The 19,688-nt window shown below is 42.8% G+C and overlaps 1 protein-coding gene and 1 pseudogene across 3 annotated transcripts in view; both read left to right on the forward strand.

Moving 5' to 3' along the window:
- Positions 1-19,688, forward strand: part of ARMC3 (armadillo repeat containing 3) — an 86,184-nt gene that overhangs the window by 26,136 nt on the left and 40,360 nt on the right. For all 3 annotated transcript variants that reach the window (XM_090049844.1, XM_090049845.1, XM_090049846.1), the window contains exons 6-7: positions 5,112-5,264; positions 5,392-5,497. In XM_090049844.1, coding sequence (XP_089905970.1) covers positions 5,112-5,264; positions 5,392-5,497 — 259 coding nt within the window. The remainder of the gene's footprint in view (positions 1-5,111; positions 5,265-5,391; positions 5,498-19,688) is intronic.
- Positions 15,835-17,802, forward strand: LOC149864986 (uncharacterized; annotated as a pseudogene).

Consider the following 19,688-nt stretch of genomic DNA (forward strand, 5'->3'; position numbering starts at 1 on the left):
ATGGAGCCCTGTCAGCTTCTGAAAAGAGTGGTGTTGGCTGCTGGCTCTCAGCTCACTTTTTTTCTCTGGTGCTTCTGATGTAAGCAGGCAGTTTGTTTATTTTGTTGTTGTTAACCATTTTCTTCCTTTGAAAAGACACTTGCCTTAACTTTTCTTTGTGATAAGGGAGACATATCACCAACTGGTTACATTCAAATCAAAACAATGTAGCCAGGACACATACTGTGGTAAATTTTAACAGCATCTTTACTACAGTTATTTTTACATAAGGCATAGCTGATAGGTTTCTATCTCTAACGATTGTACCAAGAACCATTAAATGATTGCTTTATTCCACAACAAAACTAGATTTAACATGTGTCCTTCATACCGACATTATTTTGTACATTCAGGTATATACTGTTGTATATTGGCTTTGGCCCTGATTCACTCCTTATCTAGCAAACAATGCACTAAGTTACCTGAATGTAAAAAAGTGAAAAATGGGTTTAAATACTATACCTGTAGTTTAGTAATATTTTAATACCCACTCTTATCCTCACTTTGCATTAATATAAGTGATCATGCAAGGTTCAGGGAACCTTGGGCTCTTTGTTTTTAGTTTTGGAATATGAAGGAAAAGAGAAAAAATAACAAGGAATATATATGTTAGTTCCTGAAGTCCCAGTGCACCAAAATTGAACAGAAATGTTGGTGTTCCAGACTCTTCTGGCTGTTAGTGTGTGATTGCTTTGTGCAGTGTTAAATCAATATATTTAAACGAGTTAAGGGTCAATGGATTCATCCCTGCAAATATGGTGTTGGCATCTGAATAGGATAGGTGCTCCAGTGTGAAAGGATACTTCTTTATTGCTCATAAAAAGTCCATTCTCCTTTTCTGTAATAAAAGCAAAAGGGAAAAAAGCTCATGCAACTAGAAATATGGTCAGCGGGAAATATTTCTCTCTTACATAGAATTGGCAGATGGAACTTAATGGCAATGCCTTTCTTTAGGTATGCACTGTATACAGTGGATTCACATCAAAATCTGCTGTTCTAGATAATTGAAAAGTTCCCTATTTTTTGTAATATACTGTAAATGACTGCTTCTGCTTGTTAAAAGGACATACTGCATGGTATTATTGTTCACATTTTGCTTTCATAAAGGCAGTGAATATGTTTTAAATTACTAATGACATCCTAGATCGTAAATGACATTTGAAAAAAATAACAGGATATTTGGAAAATATCAAGGCAAAACTTGCTATTTTAAAGAAATACATATATTCCAATGACTAACTTTCTACATAAAAAAATACTGAAGCCAGAAGACCACCTAGAGAACATTATTAGGGATTATGGAGTAGTGTGGCAAGCAACAGGCCAGAGGCAAAGTCTATTGCTTGTCAAACTAGTCTGTAATCCTAATTAATGCCCTCTCCAGAGAGTTGGTGGCTAGCCAAAAATATAGTGGCCAAGTTTGTTTCTGCTTCTGCTAAAATATGTTATTTTTATGTCTTATATTTTTGTGATTTAATTTATGTATTTTGAGTGTATGTATATTAGAAACTGTCTGGAAAAGGGAAAACAGTTAGCCTTCTCGTATGTATGCCCTGAACCATTTCTGTTTTAACTGACTTAAATCTAGTTTCTTGGTTTAATGCCCAATATGAGAAATTTTTGGTAGCAAACCCAAAGTGATCACAGACATTAAGTTTTATTATAAAGAGTATTTGGCTGTTTTTTCCGGTAGGTCAGAGATTCACAGTCAAGTACTGCCCTCAGTTCTGAACCAGAAAAGTACTTGAGAAATACTGGCAAAAATTGTATAAGTCTCACTGAAAACTTTGACTTCTAGGTCACCTCAGCATTTTTGAAAATTTTATTACATTTGTATCACTTTAAGTGTGCTTGCATTGGAACTACTTGAATTCTTAGTTATGCACCTGTTTAAGTGGGCCCTCGTAATTAAAGGAAGAACAGCAGATGTGCTGCCCTTTGGAGCTTTTGCTATGAAGTCCTCCTGCAAGCAGAGCAACTAAGGAGGATCCACTCTGATGTGCAATTTCTGATTACCCAGCACTAGGCAGTTGGCAACAATATGCATGCTAGCTGGGTGAAGAAGGGAGCTGGATATGCCCTATAAACTTCAGACCATACTGACCATACTGGGGTGGATGAATCTAAAAATGTATTAATAAGCCCTTTTTTAAATGCTGTGGAACGATTCTGTGCTACTGCATGTACAATGGGAAATGATTTTTGATGTCCCATAATTCCTAGGTCTCACAATTCAGTGTAGTGTGTAGAAGAACTGAGCTCTAAGTTACCAGCTGTGATGTCTTTTGAAATGTTCTTTCTAGGTATGCTTTAAGAAGGATGTGCGAGTTGCTATGCGGTATCTAAAATACACTTTTTAAACCAGAGTCGCCTTTGTTTAGTCCATGCACAACTTTTACTGGCAAGGTACACAGAACAAAGATAAATGTACCTTTTATTTCTTTATTTATAAATCTCCTGTGCATTAATTCTATTATTATGCATTAACTGAGGGAAATCTATATCATAGAATCATAGAATCAATGAGTCAGAAGGGACCCAGACAGATCATCTAGTCCGACCCCTGCCATGGGCAGGAAGGAGCACTGGGCGTGGGAGGGGTCATAAGACCCCAACCAGGTGCCTATCCAGTCTCCTCTTGAAGATTTCCAGGGAAGGTAAGAGCACCACCTCTCTGGGGAGACTATTCCAGGCTCTGGACACCCTTACTGTGAAGTAGTTCTTCCTAATATCCATCCTAAACCTATCCTCCCTCAGCTTGTGGCCATTGTTCCTGGTGACTCCAAGGGGGGCCCTGGTGAACAGACTTTCCCCGAGTCCCGGTTGCTGGCCCCTGATAAGGTTGTAGGCAGCCACAAGATCCCCCTCAGTCTCCTCTTGCGGAGACTGAAGAGATTCAGGTCCCTCAGCCTCTCCTCATAGGGCTGGCCATGGACGCCCCCAACCACACGAGTGGCCTCCTCTGGACCCTCTTCAGGTTCTCCACGTCCTTCTTGAAGCATGGCACCCAGAACTGGACCCAGTACTCCAGCTGTGGCCTGACCAGCGCCGCATAGAAGGGGAGCAAGACCTCTCTGGACCTGTTAGTGATGCCCCTGTTGATGCATGACAGGGTGCAGTTGGCTCTGCCTATTGCTTCATTGCATTGGCAACTCATATTCATCCTGGAGTCAGTCCTGACTCCAAGATCCCTCTCTGCCTCTGTGCTGCTGAGAGGGTCAGCCTCTAACCTATAACCATAATGCTAGTTCCCTCTCCCCAGGTGCAGCACCCTGCACTTGTCCTTCTTGAACCGCATCCTGTTCAGATCTGCCCACTTCTCTAACCTATCCAGGTCTGCCTGGATGCGGTCCCTGCCTGCCAGTGTATTCACTTTACCCCACAGCTTGGTGTCATCAGCAAACTTGAACAGGGTGCTCTCCACACCCTCGTCCAGGTCACTAATGAAGATGTTGAACAGCACCGGCCCAAGAACTGAGCTCTGGGGGACTCCACTGCCCACACCCTCCCAGGTCGACATCAACCCGTCCATCACCACCCTCTGGGTGTGCCCCTGGAGCCAGTTTGCCACCCATGTGACTGTGCATTCGTCAGTGCCGCAGTCCCTCAGCTTGCCCACCAGAATTGGGTGGGACACTGTGTTGAAGGCCTTCTGGAAGTCCAAGAAGATGACATCGACTTCCTCCTTCACATCTACGCTCTTTGTTACCTGGTCATAGAGAGAGACCAGGTTAGTCAGGCAGGATCGGCCTTGCACGAACCCATGCTGGTTACCCCTCAACATCACTTCCCCTGCAGGACTCTCACAAATGTGTCCCTTGATAATTTTTTCAGAGACCTTCCCCAGGATAGAAGTGAGGCTGACTGGCCTGTAGTTGCCAGGCTCTTCCTCCTTTTCTTGAAAATAGGGACCACATTGGCCCTTTTCCAGTCCTCAGTGACTTGGCCCGAGCACTAGGAGTCCTCGAACAGCCGTGCCAATGGCTCCGTGATGACACCAGCCAATTCCCTCAGCACCTGCGGATGAAGGTCATCCGGGCCCGCCGACTTGGACACATCTAAGCCCTCCAGGTAGTCCTTAACTAGGTCTGAACTAATAGTTGGGGGACTCGCATCCTTCCTGGGCCTCTCTACGCTATCACCCAAGAGCACCCCATTGTCAGCGGACAGGAACACGGAGGCAAAGAACTTGTTGAAGAGTTCTGCCTTCTCTCGTGCGTCCGTCACCAACTGCCCTGCCCTGCCTTGTAGGGGTCCATTGTTACCCCGAGACTTCTTCTTGCTGCCTATATACTTGAAAAAGGACTTTCTGTTATCCTTAATGCCAGAAGGTAATCTAAGCTCCAGTGCTCCTTTAGCCTTCCTCACCAAATCCCTACAAGCTCGGGTCAGGGAGGTGTACTCTTCCTTTGTCCCTGCCCCCTGCTTCCACCGCCAGTACACATTTTTCTTTGCCCTCAGGCCAGCCTGGATATCCGCGCTCAGCCATGAAGGTTTCTTGGACCCTTTTCCTACCTTCCTGCGCAGAGAAATTGCATCCTGCTGCACCCCAAGGATAGCCTCCTTGAGGAAGGAGCACCTTTCCTGGACCCCCATACTAGCTACCCCCTGGGCTCCGAGTGCTTCCCTGACTACTGCCCTGAGCACATTGAAGTTGGCTTTTCTAAAGTCAAGCATTTGCACTGTGCTAGTTACCCTGTATGCTGTACTGAGTAATATTTGAGTAAGTAGAGAAAATGTGAAGTGTGCATAAACTTCTGGGAACAAATTTTTCATTGTATTAAGCTATTTGTGTTTAAATGTAGTAGTTAAAATACATCTTTTTGGCCTGATTCAAAGCCCGCTGAAGTCAATGATAGACTTTCCATTGACTTCAGTGATCCTTGGCTCACGTCTTTTGTGTATATTTTATAAGTGCCACTGCATAATATCAAGACTCACACATCATGTCTTACTCTCATGTTTGTGTCAAGAGCAAGAAGCAAACATAAGGTCAAATTGTTATCTTGTTGTCACACGAAGTCCCATTTCTATGAATATTAATGTTGTTATTATTTTTGTTTTATGTAAAGCTGAAAATAGAAAAATTTTACATGAACAGGAAGTTGAAAAATGCCTCATAAACCTTTTGGGAACTGATAATGATGGAGTAAAAACAGCTGTATCCCAAGCTATTTCTGCTATGTGTGAGAATCTTGCTAGCAAAGATGCTTTTGGAATCCAAGGTGAGTAAACAGGCGAGGAGCTGCAATTAGAATGCGTAGGCTCCATTCTATAAGGAGCATACTGCCATTTTGCAATTTACCATGTCTAATTTAAAGCTGCATGTATACAATTATATTTTTTTCAAAGGGATTCCCCAGTTAGTTCAGTTGCTAAGCAGTGACAATGAAGAGGTAAAAGAAGCTGCAGCTATGGCTCTGGCTAATCTGACAACAGCCAACCCTGGCAATGCACGGTAAGTGTACAGTGAATCAAATGCTGTATAAAATGCTTATCTGGAGAAATAACAATGTTTTGATTATTAACCCCCCCCCAACTACTATCTAACCCCCAAGATTGATTTATTGCTTCAGTTTTGCTTTAGCTCCTTTTCCAGAGTTCTTCAACCAATTAACCAGAACAGGTTACTTTCCATAGCTGTAACAAATCCTCTGGCATCCTTTGCTTTGGCAGAGAGAGATATGAAGTCAGTGTAATTACAGCAGAGATGTAAGTAGTGTTTGTGAGGAACATAAGGAATACATGATTGATAATCCAAGGGTTTGAACCTCTGCATATATTTGAAGAGTTAAGATCAGTAAGATGTTCTTTGAAGTTTGAGGTTTCTTGCAACATTTTAGAACCTTTGGAAATCATTTTCTGAGGTGGAAAATATTTTCATAAAACATTCTAAGGATCACTTCTGCCTTTTCCTTTCTTATACCTTCCCAATAATATAAAATGTTATTAGTGTTACCTTTTTCTAAAGACAGCAAAAATGTAATTGCTGTACTCAAGTAACAAAAGGTGGATGATTTCACCATAGATTCTAAAATAATTTAATCATAATTAACTAAATTCTGTTATCAGAGATGTTGATGAATATGCAGACAAATCAGAGTAATTCCAGAGTTCTTTGCCAGGGAATTCAGAGCATTTAAGATGTGAAATTGGCCAATATTGCAAACATTTATCAATAAACATGTTTTAATTTTTAATTAATTTTGCTTTGGTTATGTTCATGCCACATTTGTATTTGATTTCTCTGAATATTTCTGAATTGGTAAAACACATTATTTTAAGTTTGTGTGCTTGTGTATTTGGAGAAAAAGAATTTTAAATGTGCATTCTGCAAGTGTTTATAATCCTTTCAAGGAACAGAACCTAAACTGTGTGACATAGTATGAACAGTCACAAGTAAATAACACTAATCAAATGACAAGCCATACATTAAATAAAACTCCCCAAAAGTTTCTTAGGATATGTACAAATAATTGTTACATTCAAGGTAATTATGACCTATTCACAGTTAGTCTGTGAGATGAAAATCAGTCATAACTCACCAAATGAATTATTTGTTACAAATTATTGACTCCGCATTAATAGCCAATAGCAGTAATTCACCATCACCAGGCAGAACTGTAATTTGTCACAAGAGGACAATAATCTGTTCTCAGGTTCATACAGTAGCTTTTCATTATGATATTCTGTTCTCCTAAGTGTGCACATGTCCAGTCAATGTCAGTAAGAGGTGCATGCACAATAAAAAAGCAGCATATTAGAATCTAGGGGTGTGTATAGACAAAACGGGGACCCTAAATTGAAGTGGTGGGTTTTTAAAAACACTGCTTCAATGTAGGGCAGAGTAACTCCCTGTGTTGTGTACACCCATGTCTTACCTGCATCTCAGGCAGTGGGAAAGGGAGGGTGAACTACTGGCAGGCGGAGTGGTCCCTGGGCTGCGGTGGGGGGTGGCTGCTGCTTCCCTCCACAGTGGCCCCCCCTGCTTCCCCTCAGTGGCACCGGCCCACAGGCACCCAGCTTGGGCGATCCCAGAGGGCATCTCAGACACAGAGGGAAGGACCGGGTCCCTGTGCAGCTCATGCAGACAGGCAGGCTCCAGGGGGGAAAAAAAAAGATCAGGCTTGCCACTTTTATCTTTTTCCTTTGGTGGAGCATGCCTTTCTGGGCTGCTGCCAGCCTGCCTGCGCAGCCTCTGAGCCAGACGGAGCCCGGTGCTTCAATCTGCAGCAGTAGGGCAGCAAACTACAACTCCTCAGAGGTGTTTTAGTTTGCTGCACCCCAAAGTCATTTAAGGTGCATTACACTGCTGGATGTGCTACTGCGGCTGGAATTAATGTGCAATATGCCGCTGATGCGTGCAAACATCAACACCCTTAAAATGGTGCAAAAGCATTTAACCTGCCTTATAGTGTTGTGCACACATGCCTCTTATTTCATGTACACATGCTCTAGGGATCAAACTTTCAGCCATGTTATAGCTGCTTTGAGTAGTCCAGCTTGTTGAAGATTCACCCCATGCAATGAAATCCATTGATGATATTGAGCTGATGTAGCAGTTCTATGCCACCTCCTTCAGTCCCCAATGTCAGGGAGATACTAGAATGTCTTTTCAGGCTTGTGGTCTCTAAATGTCAGAGGCAGCCTTCTGGTTACTCAAAACAGGTGCTAGCCAGGTAAAGGATTAGGGGAAAGTAGCTTAAATCTACTGGATTCTTTTCCTTCTTGCAGTGTTGCATCAAGCACAGTGTAAATAAACCATATAAGCTAGGTCTACTCTGGACATCAGGGACTAATAATTGACCTTAAATATGCATAGAGGATGTATGTTGTGTATGACTTGCTAAACTTTATTTCTAAATCAAAGGCATTAATAATTCAGAGATGAGCCAAAGCCTGATAAATGAGTATGTAAGGACAAAACCTCAGCTGACACAAATTGACAAAGTTCTAGCTCACTAGCTGAGAATCTGGACCATGTTTGTTTTGCATTCAGATTAATCAGAAAGCATGAAACCAGGTTTTCAATTTGAAAATAATTTATTCCAGTCTGACAACTCTCGACCACATTTCATCCTAGAATAGGTTTCTTTTTGCTCTTTCTTATAAAAGATTAAAATAGGAATATATAATAAAAAAGTTGATATATCTTTATAATGATGTGAAGTTGTTGTATAATGATTTTCAGAAGATTCTGATCCCAACTGAAACTAATGAGAATAAAACTATTGTATTGGTTGTATATTAGACCCTTCTTATAAGCCTCCCAGAGTGTTTAATCATAAAGCCAATGGCAACATATAAATCTTAATGTGACGAGACCAGTATAAGAACTAACTTAAAGGAGTACAACTGATGATTTTTATTTCAGATATTTTTGGTTAGTCATTAGTCAGGTAGGTCACAACATTTTATTTTATTAGAATTATATACACACACTCTACATTATGACATTTTATGTAGAATGCTTTTACGACCTGCATGAGTTGAAGGATGTTTGCTCTGCCCTTTCAATGTGTAAACTACACATTACAGGATGGAAAATGAATTTTGGATGTTGCATATTTTGATACCTTTTTTGTCAAGGATACACCATCATGAAGTACCACATATATTTCATTCAATATGATAGAGAATGCTGTTCAAAATAAATTATGGAATTAAGATTCTCACAAAAATATTTTGCTGGCTGTGAAGAATAGAGCCTTCCACTGATCCACAGTACAGGTTCTCATGCAGGCAATGGACAATGCTGTCTTCCTCATGCTGCCCCACTAATGTGTATCAGCCTTGACCTTAAGGGGCTTAGCTCCAGCAATGAAACGATAGTTCAGTATCCTCCTTTAATCAATCCTTTGCTGCTCTGCTGAGACAGCTAATAAAGGTGTCAAGCACAGCGTGGGGGGAGGGGGCAGGATTTGTAATTAGAAGACCTATTCATTAGAAACTGGACAGAGACTAGCTAAGCATTTAACTGAAGTCCCCAAACAGCCATCAACTGATAAAAAAGTTAGATAAATTGGTCACTCCAGCCTTTGAAATATTTAAATTGATGATCCAGAAGGGAAAGACTTGACATTCCATTGCCAATGTTCTGGGTCACCTGGTTCCATAAGAAAAGTGTAATTTAAATGGACCTTTATTTTGACCTTTGCAAGTATGCATCTAATATTACTGTTGCTAATTTTTAAAATATTCCAGGTTTTACATATTTGCTAATAACTGAAGGCTATACTGAGCTACATTAGCAAGACAAAGCTCTCCATTCACAGAAATGCAACACGCTGGCATAGGAAAAAAATAGCAATGTCAAACGCTTCATTAGTTTGATGATTTACACAACCTACAATGATGCTCTGACCTGAACTGAGAACTGTTATATTTGTTTATTTGCAGAGTCATCAGGCTAAATAACAAAAACATACTATTGAAAAGTATACAGGAATTTAGCATTATATAAACATACTCTAATATACAACAGTCATGCCAAATATTGATTTGATGGTGGTGTTATGCATACATATGGATCATAGGTTTATATCCATCCTTAATGGGAAGCATTCCTTATTGGGATTTGTTTTAAGGCTTTCTTTTGATAAGAAGAAAATATTATCATCTCAATTGAGAAATTTTCACCCATTTTAATCTTTTACAGTAAGCAATATTAAATTTTATAACTGTAAAATGTGATATCGTTTTACCAACAAAACATTTTCAATTAAATGGCATAAAAGTCTGTGAAATCTGTCTATTTATAAAGTACCCAGACACCAGGACATACTCCTGAATGTTGTATATTGTGAAAAAATAAAAAATGTGTTAGGAGTACTAACATTAGTAGAATTGGCTTTGAGGTCACAAGATTTTTTAGGCCTAGAGTGCATTTCAGCAACATTTTACTATTATAACATCACTGCCATCTATTGGGCACTAAAATCATTCTAGGATGTATTTAAGTAGTTGTAGAACATGCAAGAAACAAGATTTGCTTGGGAATATATTTTATTAGGCCAATTTTGCAGTTGGGAGAGATGCTAGACAAGCTTTTGAATGCCAAATAGCCTTCCTCAAGTCTGGAAAAGAAGCAGATGCAGCCTAAGCTAAACACAGTACCAGTTAGAATGATTACTTTTGTTTAAAATTATGAGGCAGATGAAAGTGAACACTTTAAAAAAGGGAAATGAGTAGTAAACCAGTGTAGCGAAGAAGTTATTTGATGTAGTTACAGACTAAATGGAGAGCAGTTGAAATAATTAAACCTAACTGTAAAAAAAAATAAGACAATTGAAAAGGGAGGAGGCTTATTATCACCTGTAGAGCAAAGACAGGTTAACAGAAGGAGCGAGTAAAATATAATGGGAAATCCATGGGTTTGGTGTCCACTAAGGTTCTTTTTGTTCTCAGGTCCAGCTTCTGGCAGTATTCCCTCTTCCTTTTAAAATATGGTGCAATTCTGTTGCCTCTCAATTATGTAGGATAAACTAGCTGTGCTGAAAATAAAAATTAAACATTAAATGAAATTAGTTAGTTATCCTAGGAGGTAATGTGAACTCAAGCATGTTAAAAATCTGAAACTTGATTGGATGTAAACCTGTCTGACCATATCTTCTTTGTGTGGTGTTATTTCGTTTTAGTTGTAATTTTTAATGGCTGCCTTAGTAATGCTGGTTACATTTAATTTTAAGGAAGAAATAGGCTCCTAAACTTAGAGGTAAGCTCAGTCATTCATCCCATCCAGGGAAATAAGGAAAAAACTATGCAATTTATATTTTAATATTTAAGCAAAATGTATGGCTTTAGCTAGAATTTGTCTGGAGGGAAGAGGGAGAACAGTTCGCTTAGGATGTATCAAGGGCGACAGGGAATTATAGTACATCATTGCTACTCTGACAGAAAACAGGTCCAGGTAACCATTAGTCACCTGCCTGAGATTTTCTAAATAATACATCAGGATTTGGGGAATGGCAAACTTTCATCCCAAGAAGAGTAAGGTTACCAAATTAGAAGGTGTTTAATTTTTAATTCCTTAATTTTGATTTTTAATTGGACTAAATGGAGCTGCTCATGTCCGTAAAATTCTATCCCCATGAGGAACAGTTTAGTCTCTTTGTAGTACAGAAAACCCTCGCTATTCGTGGGTTCGGCATTCATGGTTTCAAATATTCGCAAATGCCGAACCCACATTTTAAAAACACTTGCACTTGCCGCCGCCAGGCTCCTACCACCGCTGCTAGGCTCTTGCTACTGCCGCCCCACTCCCACCACCACCGCCGTCTCGCTCCCACCATCGCCAGTGCAGCCATGACCCCCACCCCAGCCGCTCGGGGCACTGCATTCATTAACACAGACAGCATTCATAAACACAGTGCCTTATTTGCAGATTTTGCCATTTGCAGGGGATTTGAGAACATATCCCCCGCGAATGGCAAGGGTCTCCTGTATCTGTATGTCTGCTTACTCAGGTGTGTGTTTGCAGGATACAGATGTTAGACTATACATCGGGATTTTGCTGTTTTTTGACAAGGCTGCTCTAGCATCTGTTGAATAGAATGGGACTCAGACTATTTACATGAATGAGCAGGGGCTGAAGTGGCATGGATGCTAAGGTGCACCACTGACCTCCCAGAGGTTGCAAGTTTGAGGCCATAGCAGAAGTGCTTGTGGCACAGCCTTATCAGGTTCAACAAATTTGCAAATTCTGCTCAGTACTTTGTCATGACAAGAGGAGAACCTAAATGGGCTGTGGATTGTCTCTGTGCTGAAATTCATATGCTGGTTTATTGATCCAGATTATCTCTCATTCCATTGCATATGGTTAATGCTGTATAAATAATAGTAAACTGAATCTCTTCTGTGCTATCCTTTCTAAATAAAGAGTTTCAGTATTCAGCAATAACATTCTTAACCTTGGCAGAACGCTTTAAAACTGGGGAGTGCAACACCTAACTTGTTCAGAGAAGCATGAGCTTTCATAGGCTCCAGCTGACTGGGTCAGGTTCACACACAGGCAGATTAATTTATAGAGTAACACCTCCTTCATTTTGATCTTTTAGAGTTCGCAGTGAAGTATTAATGTGTAGGACTATGCAAATAGGTATTTGGTCATTTATAATACAGATTTTATAGTGTTTCTGATTTAACAGTCTGATTCAATAGTGTTTCTGTTTTAGAACAGAAATCTTATACTCCTGAAGGAGGAACAAACAAAAGAATTTCACTAGCTGTATTGTATGACAGGAATATGTCTTAATACTGCCCCCTAGTGCCAGAGTGAATTCAATTTTTATGGCATTGTGCTTAAAGAGGAGGGCTTTTTGTTTAGTTGTCAGTGTTGGTGTTTTTTACATTAGTACCAAAAGGCTCCAAAAGCTATTGGGCCATTATACTCTTCGATACCTCTGTTCCCTGCAGTGCAATCATCAGGCTTCTTAGCTGCAGAAAATAGATACTGTTTCTGGAGCCTCTAGATGCCAAATCTTAGTTGACCAGGATAGTTTTCCTTAAAAAACACAAGACTGTCTACCTCTAGGTTGGAGACTGTTAAGCTTGAGAGTCAAAATAGATTTTCATAAAGTAGTAGATGTTGCACACCTCTCAAACTGTTGAATGTCACTGATAGATGCAATGATTTACTGAGTATTACATTTAGTGAATAATCTTATCAGGCAGTCTTGCTGAGACATTTGTATTTATGTGCTAAAAATATCATTAAAGAAACATATGTGTTGTAACATCAAACAAAATCAGAAATAGAAGGTTTAACAATACACCGTAAAGATGTCATTCTACCCTCTTGTGAATCGTAATGTGACACAGCTCCTTTGGAGAAAATATTTGATCATGTATTTGGAGACCGTGTCATACACACAAGAAGTAGAATCACGGTTGCATAAGGAAACTTAAATCTGGAATTTTCGTAACTGTTAAGTGCTTGACTTCACAATCTCAGTAACATTGCTTTAATTTTGTGCTTTGTGTCTAGTTTCTTAGAGGTTATTTTAAAGACAAAACAAAATCTGTAACAATTCCTCCCTTATGAATTATTTGAAGGGTTTGAACTTCCAGTATGGCAATATAGACTGCTGCCATTTGAGCTAAATTAACTGTTGGCAGGGAAAGACTGTCATTTTAAAGACAGGATGGACCTTCAAAGCCAGGGATGGTTGTGGAGAGATCTGCCTGGCACAGCATTGTCCTTTATGCCAGGAGCTGGGGAAATTCCTGATTCATTTGGTATACCTAGAGGAGAAGATGGGTCACAGGAGCTAAGCTAAATCTAGGATGTGGCTGACAGTAACCTGGACCTGGTTCTCTCCTCACCTTTTTAAACTTCCCTGTTACTACTAATCTGGCATCTCCTGGATGTTCCCACAGGAGTGTCTGCTACTACTATTTGAGCAACAGTTTGGATTCCTGCCATAGGATGTTCATGTTGAGTTAATAGTTTTCACATGCTCCAAAATTATTTTGACCAGCAGAAGTGTGAGAAGGGAAATATGAGAGGTAAGGGAGTTTTGCGATACCACTTACTGGGAGAGATACTGAACAAGCATTTGGGCCCAAAGTGACCTTCCTTTTGAGAAATAGTGATGCTTTGACAACTAAACCATGGTGCAATCTCAGAGGTCAAAAAGTAGTTTTCTAAACAAAAGCTTTTATTTTCTCTTCTTATTTTTAAGCTGTTTTGCAAACAGTGTGGTGGTAGAATTTCTCAAAAAAAGTTGCAGAATATTTCAGGATGACGAGTTCAGCTTCCTAAATACAGAGTTCATAATGGGAACCCCTGTAATATAGAATCAACCTTCAGTATGTTGTAGTGTTATAATTGACATCATGGTAACTCTGTGAAGTAAATTTAATGAAAGCTGTTGAAATGTGTTAGTAGATCTCTGAACAAGTGTCTGCTATTCTAGTCCTCATCAACCCTGGCAGTTTAAGGCCTAGTGGCTCTGGATCACTAGGTTTATTGGTAACAGGACAGAAATTTGTCCCTGAAGCAGAAGATGAGTATTGCTTGCTTAGTGATATCTAAATTGTAAGTTATTCTGTCATTTTTCTCACTGTAGCATCTATGTAAATGCTACAATTAGGGGATCTAAATCTCACTGGAAGGTGGTTTCTATATACTCCTAATACATACATTTGCCTTAAGCTCACTTGTACATCACAAAAATCTGAAACACTAAATGATGCCTTAAATGATATTGTAAATGCTGAATGAATGTGTATTAAGTAATAGGTTGCTTTTAGAAATGATTAAATACCAAAACAAGGTGAAGTTTCTGATACCCCCAAAAACATTTATTGCACATGATTAATCTTGTCATATTATAAGACTAATTTAATGAGGAGTCAACAAACCATATAATAAAAACAGGAAGAACAAATATGCTTCATTAGGATTGCAGGCTTGTTTGATTCTGCTGTTTCCTTGGGCTTTGAATTTGCTTTAAATTCAGGAATTATGTAATTGAACTGGATCAAAAATGCCTGGTGTGAAAATGAAGTAAAATCATTTAACACGGATAGGGCCTGATTTTAAAAAATGAGTGCATGTAATTAGATGCATAATTTGTATGCATAATTTACATGCAATTATGTATTAAAATAAGGTATGCACTTATATAAATGGCCAGCTAAGCACCTCACACAATCATGGTAATTTTGCACAGAAATTAAACATGCAGTTGCAAGTATATTTTGAACACAAAGTCCATAAGGAGTCCGGCATCATTTTTTGGAAAAATAGCATTTGATAGCTACAATTCAGTGAAATCTTTCTCTTGACAACTGTGTCGTAAGGGCTTCATAGAACAGAAATGAAAATAGAATATAAACAAATATATTTAAAGTAGTGGTAGAGGGGGCAGAGACTAACATACTGGTTATTTGTCTTTTGAGTGCCAATCGTTTGGGTGTTAATTAAGCTCAGCCCTAAGTAAGCTGTGGCGCAGGGCTGCATCCCCCAAGATAGCTATGGCAGGGCTTTTGTGAGACACAACAGATACAACCCATCTCCAAGCTTACCAGTGCACAGGTGAATGCACAGTCCTCACCATATATTTGAAATATGCTTCTGCTTCCCTCAAGTGGCACAGACATGAGAAACTAGAGGCATGAGACCATCTCTCTGTCTCATTTAGGATACAATATGTGGAACTGTAGTTGCTCAAACTTGCTTGGGACTGTAGTTCTGCTGGACAAGGGTCAGGGACAGAGGAAAAATGCTCCTTGGGCCCTTTCCTTCACATACATTACCTGAAGAAAGTAGCTCATTACTATTATTGCAGTGCTATTATTATTATTGCAGCCTAAGGGGCCTGCTGTGCCAGGCGTTATACAAATGCAAAACGAGGATGATCTTCTCTCTAAAAGGCTTGCAGTCTAGATGCAGGGAGTTGTTTTCTAGCTTTCACTGATGCAGATATTTTCATCTCTCTCTATGTTTTCATTTGGACAAAACTGTGATCTCTCTTACTGTACCCTCAAGTTACCAGATTTATAAATTGACCTTTCATGTGATCCACAGGAGACATAGGACAGAATCCTCTTGTTGCAAGTAACCACATAAGTAGCCCATAAATGCCACCCATGCATCTATTTATGATTCTACTCCACATTTTTTCTGAATGAACTAGAGATACACATGTGGATGAACTATGTAGCTATGCTGTAGCCATGTAAACTGCTTGTGTAGCCAGGGAGCATGCTTAGTACAATTACATGCCAGCATAGTAGCTGCATGCATTCCAAAGGGATTCTCCTATGTAGCATTAGCTGTCCACAGTCAATATGGGCCATAGCTGGGTGAGAAAATGTGATTGTACTAACAGGATGACTAGCAGGACTTTGATGTTCACCCCAAATACTGCTGCTGAATCACTTAGTAACCTAATTGCACCTAGAGCACATAAAAGGGGCTGTAGGGAGAGAAGCATGTGAGACACCTGAGCCAGGCAGCTTGAGGCAACTGAAGGGACTCCAGAGACAGCAGTTAGAGATGGGTTTAGGATATGCAGTTTAGCTGTAAGAACTGGAGGTCAGACTGGGACTAGAACATAGAAGTGGACTTATGAGGAAGTCAGCCCAGGCTGCGGACAGACCTGATAGCCTGCATGACCAGGATGCACCCAGGCAGATGAGTGGGTGACTGGGAGGGAAACCTGAGGGCAGCTGGATGTGTCTACATGAGCCACTTAACTGTACAATAACCTTGTTTACTGTGCAGTAAATGCACATGTCTACACATGTGCAAGCTTATTGTGCAGTGAAAATTGCTCATTGTGAGTGCAAATGGGGGTAGCAAATTTACTTGTGATTAGTTACTGTTCAGTAACTCACATGTAGACACAACCTGGAAGCATATATGCTCCCAGGTCAGCCCTGCCACTAGGGGGCTAGCCTGAGGCTAGCCCCAGGGCTCCGGGCTGGGAGCCTCTCCTACCTCAGGGCTCGGCTGCATCTATGGCAGCCCCTGCCTCCATCCCTTCAAAGCTTGTATGCATTTTGAGCCCTGGGGCACATGAGCAGGGAGCCCGAGGATACTCCAGAACCCTGTGTCCCCCCTGAACAGGCCACAGCCTATCTGTGCCAGCCTGCCTGTACCCCATTGCCCCTGCCTGGCACAGCAGTGCTGTGCAGCTGCCAGGTTTGTAGCATCCGGGTCTGCAGGGTGCTGCAGACTGCTGCAAGCTGTTGTAGGCTGTTCCCAGACCTACCAGCACCCAGGCCCAGCTGCAAGCAGCTTCTGGTTTCTGCGGCCAGTTCCAGCTGCCCGCAGCCCACCCCCAGCAGCTTGCCCTGAGCCTGCAGGTGCTGTGGGGCATTGCCTCAGCTGCACGGTTGTCAGTCCCATGCCATTTCTTTGTATTGGGTGCTGCAGGCATTCACCATGGGATAGCTGCACAGAGGCCTAGAGAGCTGGTGCAGGGCCTCCAATGGCATCGTCCTTGCCTATGCCTTGCCCACTCCCATGCCTTCCACCCAGGGCTCCAGATAGTTCATGGAGCAGACTGGCAACCTCATGGCACTGTGAGGTGGGCAGAGGTACAGTGCAAGTTTTTGGAGAGTGGGTGCTCCAACACCCATGTCTATGAGGGGCTGTCAGGCCAGATGCAGGACTGTGGGCACGACTGGTTGGTGTGGCAGTGCTGCATGAAAGTCAAGGCCTTGTGGGCACAGTGGGTCATTGTGACTGACCACAGTTGTCGGTTGGGGAGTGCCCACAAGTCCGTGCCCTTTATGTAGCAACTGACAGCAATTCTTGTACCCTGAGACCCAGGCTGCAGCTATACTGTCTACAGCATCATGAACAGCCTGCCTGAGTCCCCACCCTGGCCTGGCACTTACAGTGACATATCACCGAGGGAGGGCCCCTTGGGCCTGCAGTAGCCTTCCCCACTTGCAGCCTCCACTGGCAGCTCAGGGAGCCAAAGCCAGCCCCTGCTCTGACAGCCACACAGCCTCAGCCCCAGCCATGAGGTGCAACCAGCCATGTCACTGCTGGCTGCCAGTAGTGCCAGCTCTTCCCGGACAAGGGCCCCTGACTGGGCACCTGCACACCATGCCTTGCCATCCAAAGACACTGCCCAGAGCTGCATGCTGTCGCTGCCAGCCTGACCCAGCAGAGTCACCGGCCATGCTAGCCCCACCTATGTGGTAAGGGCCACACTGGGGGAGGGCCCTCCCTGCCCTGGCCCCTGCCTCCCTGTACTTCCCTGGCCCCAGGTTGCCCACAGCACAGATGGAGGCAGGAGACCATGCAAAACTTTACTGAACAACCCATGCCCATGTGCACCTTCTTATGTGCTGAGTAATGTGTTGAGGTTGGCAGCAATGTCCTTCTCAGCTGCAGGGGGCCAAAATGTGTAGTGCAGCCACAGGTAGCCCTCCAGGTGCTGGCAGAGGTTGTGGAGTAGCCTCAGCTTGTTCCCTGTGCCGTTGTAGCTCAGGGTCTCTGCCATGCATGCAGGTACACCCGAGGCACCATGGCGATCATCACCAGCAGGGCATAGTGGGTTGGGAACCCCTCGGTTCATGCAAACAGCTCCTCATGCACTGCTTGTGATGTGCAGCAGGGGCATGCTTGGGCTGTAGCACCAGCATGAGGGGGGTGGCTGACCTCCCTGGAGAGGCCCCCTGTGGGGAGGGTCGGGGCACAAGCAGCTCCTTGTCTCAGTCATCCATAAACCCTGTGCCTGGATACCTGGGCTGGGCTGCAACATATGAGAGCAGCTGGCCTGCAGGAGAGACGGGGGATCAGGGTCTGGAGCAGTGGCAGCAAGTGCTGCCAGGACCCTAGCCTGTCCTGACTGGCAAATGGGGTGTAGGAGGCACACTGCCTGCAGCCAGCACCCAGCAGCCCATCTGCCCCTGGGGAGTGAGTGGGGACAGGGGACACAGCCAGTAGCCACATGGGCCCAGCCCAATTTACTGTGGTCCCTGGGCACCCATGCAGACATGACACCCAATCTGAGGTTGGGCACCGTACAGCCCCTGGTACAGAGCGCCTTATCTGAAAAATGTTGCAAACTCTCACAAACAGCTTTCTCATGGCTTTGTTGGTCCAGTAGCTGTACACAGGGGAGAGACCACACTTGGCAGCCAGGATGTGGGCTCAGGGTTGCTGCCGCCCACAGCCGGGGCCCTGCAGATGTGCTGGCTCTGCCAGAGGTGGACTGAGGACCACACTGTCCTCTGGGACCAGCTGGTGATGGCATCAGAGGACCAGCTAGTGGATTTCATAGATTTCATAGATTTAATTGACATTACAGCTGGAAGGGACCTCAGAAGATAATTGAGTCCAGCCCCCTGCCCGAGGGGCAGGAAGTTAGCTGGAGTCATAGGATCCCAGCAAGATAAGCATCCAAATTTCTCTTCAAGGCGTTCAGTGTAGGTGCTCGAACCACCTCTGGTGGCAGGCTATTCCAGACCTTGGGAACTCGGACAGTGAAGAAATTCTTCCTTATGTCCAACCTGAAACAGTCTTGCGGGAGTTTATAATCGTTCAACCTTGTCGTCCTTTGGGGCGCTCTGGTGAACAATTGTTCCCCCAGATCCTGGTGAACACCCCTTATAAACTTATAGGTGGCCATCAGATCACCCCGGAGCCTGCACTTTTCCAGGCTAAAGAGTCCCATGGCTCTCAGCCTGTCGTCGTAAATTCTGTTTTCCTGACCTCTGATCATGTATGTGGCTCTTCTCTGGACTCTCTCAAGCTTCTCCACATCCTTTTTGAATTGTGGAGCCCAAAACTGGACGCAGTACTCCAGCTGCTGCCTCACCAAGGCCGAGTACAATGGGAGAATGATGTCCCGGGATTTGCTTGAGAAGCATCTATGGATGCAAGCCAGTGTTTTGCTCACTTTACTAGCTGCAGTATCACATTGCAGGCTCACGTTCATCTTGTGGTCAATCATGACCCCCAAGTCCCTTTCATCTGTAATGCTAACCAGTGTAGCACTGCCGAGCCTATAAGGATGCTGTAGGTTTTTCCTCCCAAGGTGGAGAACCTTGTATTTTTCAGTGTTAAACACCATCAGGTTCTCATCTGCCCATTTCCTGAGCCTGTCAAGGTCAGCTTGGATCGCCCTCCTATCCTCATGGGCCTGGAGGGCAGAGGACATCACTTGCAAGGATGCACGGGA

Source organism: Crocodylus siamensis, chromosome 5 (assembly GCF_052110815.1).
Source record: "Crocodylus siamensis isolate JL-2025a chromosome 5, ASM5211081v1, whole genome shotgun sequence".
Lineage (NCBI taxonomy): Eukaryota > Metazoa > Chordata > Crocodylia > Crocodylidae > Crocodylus > Crocodylus siamensis.